Raw genomic sequence first — 10,084 nt, forward strand, 5'->3', positions numbered from 1 at the left:
TATATATATATATATGTACACTGTTTAAATAAACTTCTGTGAAATCAAACTGTCTACTTAGAAAGAAACGCTGATTGTCGATCAATTTTACATGCTGTTGTGCAAATGGAATAGACACCAAGTGGAAATTAGTGCTAATGAGCAGAACACAATCAATAGGGGTAAAAGGAGTAAATAAGTGTGAGGGGGGTGATTGGCTTTTTTGGTGTTCTTTTTCTGGTGTTCCATGCACCCTGTAAAACCACAAAAGGACAACAAAATCCTTTACTACATTAGAGTAATTCATTTTTTAATGGTAAACTAGCAAAAAAATATATATATATTTAGTTAAATCAAACTGAAAAAATTACACTGGTCTAGATTAAATTAAATGCAAGATACAACTGATTAAGGAAAACGGAGGCAGGCTGGGATGAAAATTGAATGGATGTAACAGAAATTGCACACAAGCTTAATTTTTCTCTTTTCTTCTTTGCCGCTCCTCAACATTCTCACAGCTTTAAATTTGCTGTGTCTGCGCCATGGCACACTCAAGGTCATCCTGAAATCAGATCTGCATCCCCCACGCATTCCACAGGGGGTTCCTCATCACTGACACGTTATCAGTGAAAAACTTGGTTAAACTCTGGGAAATTAGGAGCGTGGAAGATGGGTGAATTATTCCTGCTGCAGAAACTGGGGCTGCAGCCCCTTTCAGCATCATCATCCCTCGTTCTGTAATCCTTTACAGTTCACATGCTGCAATTACCATGGTTCTTATCTCAAAATACCCTTACAGTCTGGCCGATAATCTTGATTTCCCTTTTATTTATAGCCAAGAAACAACAATATGAATTGTAAGTAAATAATGCAACCAACCATTTCTGGGTGTAGATAACTGAATAATCAGTGAATCATTCTGATAAAGTGTTTCTTGTATGGTACAGTGACCATGTCTCATGTTTTAAAAACAACATAGTCATGAGGATTACCCTGTTGTTTAACATTTAGACCTACCGTATGTATACAATTTTACTCATGGATGGACCAGATGAGGCTCAGTATCACAGAATATTAGACCAGCTTTGAGAATAACAACATTGTGTTCAATAATATAATATAATCTGTATATATAGTGGACCCATAACTGATAACAGTGACTTTATATGCCTTCACACCAAAGAAGACATTGGAATTCCCTCAGAATGAGCAGAAGAGTATCGCTGGGGAAAGGGATTTCTGGGTTTCCCTCCTTGGCCTATACCTACCAAGGAAAATATGCTGCCCAAAAATTAAATCAGGTCTCATCAAATCATCCAATCATTGTCCTGCGTAGTCATCCTTCATATTTTTATTGGGAGGAAAGTTAGGCTTCTTAGTCCTGACAGATGGAGAATATAGGGGTTACAGTCACACATGGAATCCACTTTGTGGTTGTTATCTTGACCCTTTTGACTCTCACTGCTGTTATCGTCACCAAATATTGTTTTCGTTGTGTAAGGGTGTAAAATCAATGCTGCAATTCTTGACTGATATTTTTATTCATAGATCAAAACTAGGGGTTTGGCTCAGCCCTGTCCAAAGTCAGTCCTCGAGGGCCGCTATCCTACAGGTTTTCAATTATGCTCTGCTTCATCACAGCTGATTCTGATGATTGAAGCTCAGAAAAACCCTGTTAATCAGCTGTGCTGAAGCAGGGAAACCTCTAAAACCTGCAGGACAGTGGCTCATGAGCACCTACCTCGGACATTACTGGTTTAGATCAAGGATGATGGCGCCAAAACTTGATTTAATTATAGTGGAATTCACTATGAATAGAGATCTCAGTTTGAATTATGGAACTGGATAAATTGTGTCTTAAAGTAGACTTGTTTTACGTCACAGGATGTATAACTTTGCTCTCTTTTTCACATTTACCCTCTAATGCCGGCATGTCCAAAGTCGGTCCTCGAGAGCCGCTGTCCTGCCTGTTTGAGAGGTTTCCCTGCTTCAACACAGCTGATTTTCAATTATAGCAGATTAAAAGGCTTCTGCTGAACAGCAAGCATCTGAATCAGCTAAAGCAGCAAAAACCTGGAATTATAACACTAGTCTGTTATACTTTTGAAATCTAAAGTGTATAAAATCGTTTTCCCTAAAATCACAGAAATAAATGATTATTGGACCATGAAAAAATTTAATTAAACTGAATTCATTAGAGGCTAATGAAGCTTGAATGACAAAGCCTTTGAAATAGAGTTCAGACACATACAATCTAAGTCAGTAAAATGAATTATTGGAGGTTAACGCAATGCATGACTAATGTTTCTAGAGATCAGAACGGCATGTAGACAAGATGGTTCAAGCAAAAAAAAAACAAAAGGTTTATAAAGTGCTCCCTTTAACTGCTGTTTCACTTAAGAAGCTGCTACTTAATCTGTGATCTTTAACCCAGATGGACCCTCATCAAGTGGACAGAGAGGAAAAAAAGAGAAACAGCAGTTACTCCATGTGGACAAAATAAATAACCTCCTCAAAGAAGGCATCTCTCCTGGAGCCTCCAAAGTTCAGCCCCACTCCACTGGGGTCACACCATACCTGCAGGAGGGCCATACATCCTCTTCCACCCTAAAATCGCAGCACCACTCCTCCTAACTGCCACCTACTGGCTTCAAAGGACTTCGGCCACATGAGACACCTACACATGTGCAGATATCATACAAGAGGGCACATTCCACACCGTCAGTGTCTCTGCTGCTGCTACCCTCACTCCAGATCATCTGTTTCTGCAATGCAGTTTCCTCCAACCTGTTCCCTGTCTACCTGGTGAGACCGGCTCCCTCACCATGAGGCGCCAACCTCCCACAAAGGGATCTGTGTGTCACTGACCCTGCACCACATTACATACTTGTGCCAGACTCTGAGCCTAACTGTCAGGGATTTCTACCGTTTGCAAAGAAGAAATGTGACACATAGAAATGAATATTGCATAAAGCTGCTAAATCAACAAATGCATACTGACACACAATCGAGACATTCACATGTGAAATCAGAACCCTGCAATTTACACGTAGTGATGTTTTTTCAAGTGCTTATTTCTGGTAAATTTGATAATTGTGGCCTGCAGCTATAGGAACCTAATAGTTCATCAGACAGCTTGACTGTTACATAAGAGCATTAGAAATATAAATCTTATTGAGTTACAGCCCATGCAAGTACGAGGAAGACTACAACCTAGAACGTCATCTTGAAGACAGTATCCCACACTGTCTATAGAGGGATGAACCAACAAATGGTAAGTGCTAAAAAAGCTAGCTAGCTCACAAACTGTTGCACCAACGCATTAGTTTAGTGGAAGAAAAAAGTACACACTTTAATGATTGGAGAATTAAACCACTTTGACTGCAGCCACTTCTTCAGAAGCCACCAAATACAGACCTACAACTTTCAGATTCTATGGGTTAGGCTTCTCCTAAAGCAAATGCATCATCAGAAATCTTTGTATTTTATTTTGAAAATCACAGTTTTGAATAAATAATTGTGCAGAATTTAGGCTTTGACACAAGATAGTGTTTATCAAAACCTGTATTTATACAAGCATTGTTTTACCATTTCAAATGTCAGACACAAGTTATCCTTTATAGAGTAGAGATTTATGCAGAGTTTTTTGTTACCAGTTAGGCTCCGAACCCAACAACATAAGACAAGCTGAAGGTCCCCATTGGATTAACTCCCTGGTTGGTTCTGAGCACCTTAGCAGAGCCACAGACTGATTGCCTCCATGCCAGTAACGCCAGGCACAAAGAGTTCTAACCAAATAAAGAGCAGGTATATCTTAACAAAATAGAATACGTGTTCCAGTGAGGCCATTTAATCTAATCAAAGCTACTTTTTGTAAATTATTTGAAATTAAACAAGTATTAACTATACTTTTCATTGGTTGCAAGTAGAGCTTCATAATAAAAATGAAGGAATGCTTAAAAACATCATTCTGTGTATAATAATGTATTTAATGTGTTTCTTTCATTAAATTGAGAAATAACTAAATTTTCCAAAGAAATATAGTAAGTTTTATTAAAAGGTAGCTGTACAGTATGTGGACATAGTTTTAATTAAGAAACATTTATAATACTTGAGGATACTTAAGTTTTGCTTTTCAGATGCAATCATTGCAATACATTAACATTTTGATTCTATTTATTAAAATGCCCTCATCTCTATTAATGTCTTGCATACACCGTCGCGGACGCAAAAGGAAAAGGAAAGATGCTGTTTTTTCCCGTATTTTGTGTAGGTTTCAGCAAACAACCTTGATCCTTTCTATTCTGCAACATTTTTTAAACATTGTCTCCCCACAATTCCCATCAATGCATCTCCCTGCTCCTCTATCTGTCTGTGTGGTCTGGACTTACTGGAAAAAAGCCACAGTATGCTGGGGTTCATTACAGATGTACTGAGAGACTACAACAACAGTCTCACCACAGCATGTTACTTTAGCCAACAATAATGGATATATGTTCCTGTTTTTACTAGGAAGAAATATTCATATAATCTAAGAATAGGAATACTTAAGATCACTGAGATAATGGAAATTAAGTGCATCAAATTTAACGTGAGTCTCTGCAAACTTTGTCCAATTTTCTTATTTATTTTTTTTTGTAACGGCAAAAAATGTTTACCCACCAAAGATCAAATTATTAATATATTCAAACCCTCAAACTGACAAAGAGCTTGAATTTTCCTTAAAAAAAAAAAAACTCACACATTAGAAGATATTAATCCCCAGCTCCAAAATAATTATTCTTACTTTAACAATTAAGTCCAAATCATTCATACCTTAAGATTTAGATTTATATTATTTTAAGTCAAACAACAATAAAAAAAAGAAAAGATGTATTTGGTTTTATTTACTGATAAATGAAAAATGGTATGTCAAAAAATACATAAATTAAACATCTTCTAGTAATCCAATCCCTCTCGTATTTTTTTGACCAACTTTTTATTGGCTTTTAGTGACATTTTGATGATCACCCTAAATTTATTTCGCTTCACAGATTATTTATCAGCTTTGAATGGTGATTGGCTGAACGAACAGAAGATAGAAAATAAAGATGTTGGTTTAAATAGCAAAAAAAGCTAATGTTGAAACCCAAATCTATGAGGGATATGAGTAAACTCGACAGTTTAAGCAGGTATCAGAGCAGCATGCTATAACTGAACTTATTTATGGGGACTAAACACACAGTTAATGAAATCATTACCTGAAAACTGATCATCAGATTTATTCCGGGTATCTTTATTTACTTAAAATATCTTTGAAGATGTGAAACATTTAGGTTTGAGAAAGAAAGCAATAACTGAAAGGACCATCTTCTTTTTCATACTACTCTGTGTCATTTTCCCTCTTACATCAAAGAAATGTAAAAACAATTCAGAGGTTCACAAACAAATAAAAGAATCTTGCAGTCAGACATGAGCCAGTGTAGCACTATCATGTACAGCTTTTACTTCAAGGCCTGTCTGACTGCTGGAAAACCACATCTGCCCAAGGATCATATTCTATATGAGGGGAATCATATCCACATCCTGACAGGAAGCAGCGCACAGACGGAGCCCAGAGGTGCTGACCAACTGCTGCTGTTTTACAATGCATGATCTCTATGGCATGCTATACTCGAACCCTACTGCTTAACACTAACTTCAACACGTAACATCGAAAAGATGCATCAAAGCCATATCAGTATTAGACAATTCTGCCATTTGTATGAAGATTATGATCATTTGCCTGACTTTTGAGTTGTGGGATCAAGCTTCAATCTCTGGTGATATCCAAGTTCTACCATCTAAATAAGAGTCTGCATTTGAAATGATGAAAAATTCAGAACTAGTCATGTTTCCTCATCACATTGTCTTTAAATATGCAAAAATGAAGACAGGATAGTTCAGGAGATAAAGAAAACATTTTTATCCATGGGAATATTGAGTGACTCTCTGGGGTCTGATCGTTCCGTGGGATTAAATTAAAAGGAAAATGCAGTTTTTACAAAACACTGCTGTATGTCACATCAGCTGATTCAGGCAGTAGGAAAGTAAATAAGAGGTTTAATACTTTATTCATGCTTTTCTTTTTTCACCATGTTTTTCTCTCCAACACTGTTTATATTTGATCACTGCTGCACTTTAAGAAATGGAAATGTCATGAAAGATGTACAAAATGAAATTTTGTGTTGCATACACAAAATTACAATACAAGTTGTCTAAGTCTAAGCAATACTTAGCAATTATCAGAAGGCTGAGCCACAAAGTTGCTCTCTTTTAGCCGTTTGAGCTTTTATCTGGTAAAAACATGCTGGGTTTAGAAATGTTGAAGCCTTTTGAGAATCTTCGAGGAAAGGATCTTTACACCCTCTGGGGAATACGCATGGAAACTGTTATTTCAGTAATGTTAATCACGCAACCATGGAAACTGCTAATATAAGATGCTGTGGAGAGTTTAAAATATGAATCCAAAATAATTTTGGATTGGTTTAAAAATTACAAAAAAATATGCTAAACAGTAACTGCTGTTACCTGGATGTTTTAAACTGCTCACAACAGAAAAGAAATTAAAGGATATTTCAAATGTTGCAATTTTTAGCAATAAAAATTAAATTATAGTCCATTCAAATCTGAATTTGCATCTTTACATGTAGGGGTTATCAGAAAAACCGATACATGTTTTAACCCCTCCTCTGTGGATCTCTAGTTAGTTTGTCCTTCACAAAGGCCACCAACATGACCTCAATTCATAAAATGACATTCAAGAAAATAGATTTAGGTAACATAGTTTATAAAATAACTATAATGCCAACTTTAACCAAATTTTAAAGCATGTGCCGCACAATCTCTGAATAACTGGTCTGGTATTCATCTATTTTCAGTGAACCTCACCAGTTTACAGAAACAGGTGGCTAACTGACCTTGCTGCCCAGATTTATGGCAACCTCCCACATGTTTAGCTCATTAGGACGACCTTTTGAAGATCAAATCGCACAGAAACACTGTGGAACCAAACTTTGAAAAGGAATCCAACAACTTTTAGTCTGTGAATATTGGCTAGTCAGCAAACACGCAAGAAGATGGGTTTTATCCTTTTGTTAGTTCCCATTGCTGATGTTTGGAAAGTGGGAATTAAGGCTTCTTTTTAACTGACCTTTTCTCTACATCTTTCAACATTTTTTACATATGTGCTGCCACTTCGTTTCAGACCCAACCGATAGTTTCAGATCTTAGGTCTGCCCATCCAGAGAAGAGTTAAGACAATTCTGTGAAGGAGCATTCATCAGCAGCTGAGGTATTTCTTGACCAACTGTGAAAGTTAGATTTAGCTCAGAGCCTCACTGTCAGTCTGGGATTTTACAGCTGGTCTTTAGTTTTAACACAATTTCAGCACTCTGTGCCTTTGTACAAAGTGTTAATTTATACTCTTTATATGTTTCTTACCATGAAGCTATATTCAAAGTTCTTCCCCAACTTAATTTAAGACGTGATAAACTTTTAAATGTTGGAGAACCAACAAAATAAACCTAATTAGTTATTATGTGAATAAAACATTTCAAATTAAAATATATATACATGTATATATCAGGGTAAAATATGCACATTAAGTGCAGTTTAATATAAGATTTTATGAAAATTAGAAAAAAAAATAACAAAAAACAAACTTGCACTCAGAATAAAATAAGAATCCAAAGAACTACAGGCTTTGTTCTGGATAGTCTTTTTATGGCAACATCAATAAAGATTTCGTGCTTGTTGGAACATGTGGATCCCAAATGATAATTTTATGACTTGGCAACAAACTGTGTGAGTACTGCTGAAAACTGCAAATAAAAATCTTCCTCCACTCAGGGATCAAGATGAGGGTTCACTGTTTCTTTTTCTAATTACAGAGTCTAAGAAGATCTTACCTTTTAAAAAATGCCCTGAGAAAAAATACACAGAGGTTAAGTTTAAAACAATGTTTTGAACATATGTTTTGGTCCGGTGCATAATCAACAACAACAACAAAAAATAATGGTTAAAAATTATATGACTTGGAAATACGTCTACATTTATACAATTCCCATTAGTATGGATATGTGTCTATAATACGTGAAAATTCCCAACCTGTTTTATTTATATTGGAAACATCATCTTCATCTCTTTAAGTTAGAATAAAGAAGCATTTTAAAGGTGGGAGTCTTCTGACCCCTGACATCGCCAAAACCCTTCCGCGCACCGTGACGCTGTTGGCATTCATCGTAAAAGACTGGCTGTCCATCTTCAAACAACCAGAGTGGTTCAGTTCATTGATTATAATGGAATAAACACATGACTTCCAAGGAACAACTATCAACCAGTAAAATTAAAGCAAACAAGTAAAAACATGCTCTAAACTTAATTAGCATATAAAATGAACAATCACTCTAATGAGACAAACTTTACATACAAAAACGTAAAAAAGAGGCTTTGCTTATTTATTGCAGTATTTATGCTGGCTTGAATAAAAAAATTTTAGTGCAAGATACCTACCATCAGAACCACGGCTCAGAGATGCAAGTCCAGCCATCAGAAGAACAACCTGCAAGGCCCGCTCTGCAGGTAGCCACACTGTAACCACCATCCTGCAAGCTTCTTCTTCCTTCTAATCCCTGAAGTACCGCTTCCTATTCAAGAAGGCGTCTCTTTAGTATTCTTTAGGTAAAAGGGTTTTGGGTCTTCTCTTTCTCTGTGAGCAAATCCCACTCTGCTTCTCAGCACTCCCAGGAACTTCTCACAGTTGCCTTGCAGCCTGCAGCAATCCTCCACAATGACAGCCTGGGAGAGACAAGCATGGAGAGAGAAGATTGAGACAAAAGGAAAGGAGGGGGAAGAAGAGGGTGTTACTTTGCTCCTCTCTCACTGTGTTATTCATCCGGCTTTCGGCTACAGCTTCACAGCAGAGGCAACAGCTGAGTATATCCACACATGTCCTCCCTGTCCTTCTCTACACACACAAATGCATTGTAAACTCTGAAATAGCAGAAGAAAAGAAACAAAACAGATGTAGCAAAAGGTACTAAGCGGGGGCCTTGAAGCTGACTATGAAACACATTAAGTTTGAAACTCAGTGACAAATGTAAAACCTTCCTGAAAGGAAGTGGAAACTTTATTTAGAACTAAGGATGTGCAGAGAATGTGATTAAACCTATTTTATCTTAATTCTGCAAGGCGTAGGGAGTCTGAGCTCTAACTGAGTGATGCTATGAGCCAAGAGGCAGCCTGTGTTTAGCGCACAAACCTCCAAACTCTCTTAATTTGAAACATTTCTGGCATAAATGTACCGCTATTACTATATATTCTTTTCTATTCTATCTAAAAACCACATATTTGCTGAAACACAAACTTAAGGCTCTGTCTCCTCTTCAGCCACAAAGGTGTATACCTATATCTTATATCCAATTTGCAAAAACCTAAAGTGCTCAAACATCCAATTTTTTTTTAATAAAATAATAAAAAAAAAAACATAAGAACATCTAAAATAATATATTAAAACACACTTGTCCCACCACACAAAAAATGATGCAGATTGCAAACAATGTTTTCAAAAATGAAGTCATTTTAATTAATTAATTATTTAATTAATTGATTGATTAAACAATCAATATCAACAATCATTTATGTTTAAAATTTGCCACCATAGTAATTCAAGTTTTCAAAACAGTAAAATATCCAAATTCTTTTAAATTTCAGATCATAGAATAATAACTGCATAGTTACTTTGACTAGTAACTAGTTAGTTTTATTGTGCAGTTAATGAGTTACTAACTTACTTACTTCTTTGGCAAAGTGACTAGTAACTATAACTAGTTGCTTTTCAGTAATTTGTTCCCAACACTGCTAATTGGTTGGTCAAACTAACTGTATTACTCACATGTGTAATGTGCTTTACTTGTACCTTTACAAGTAAAGGTAGGTTCTCAAAACACACAGTAAAGGTCACCAGGTATGCACATATACCTGGTATAGTAGTATAAGTATATATATATATATATATATATATATATATATATATATATATATAAAAGCATAGTTTTTAGTTGTTAGGCAAGCTTCTTAATAAAAA

At 36.0% G+C, this 10,084-nt stretch overlaps 1 protein-coding gene across 2 annotated transcripts in view; it reads right to left on the reverse strand.

The window, feature by feature from the left end:
* Positions 1–10,084, reverse strand: part of LOC107088457 (bone morphogenetic protein receptor type-1B-like) — a 56,038-nt gene that overhangs the window by 8,608 nt on the left and 37,346 nt on the right. Inside the window, exons 2-3 of one of the 2 annotated variants that reach the window (XM_015380638.1) lie at positions 8,882–8,991; positions 8,512–8,796 (exon numbers count right to left, since the gene is read on the reverse strand). In XM_015380638.1, coding sequence (XP_015236124.1) covers positions 8,512–8,602 — 91 coding nt within the window. In that variant the 5' untranslated portion in view covers positions 8,603–8,796; positions 8,882–8,991. The remainder of the gene's footprint in view (positions 1–8,511; positions 8,797–8,881; positions 8,992–10,084) is intronic. The other variant, XM_015380637.1, reaches the window with a different exon arrangement.

Source organism: Cyprinodon variegatus, unplaced genomic scaffold (genome assembly GCF_000732505.1).
Source record: "Cyprinodon variegatus isolate N-32 unplaced genomic scaffold, C_variegatus-1.0 Scaffold218, whole genome shotgun sequence".
NCBI classification, from domain to species: Eukaryota; Metazoa; Chordata; class Actinopteri; order Cyprinodontiformes; family Cyprinodontidae; genus Cyprinodon; species Cyprinodon variegatus.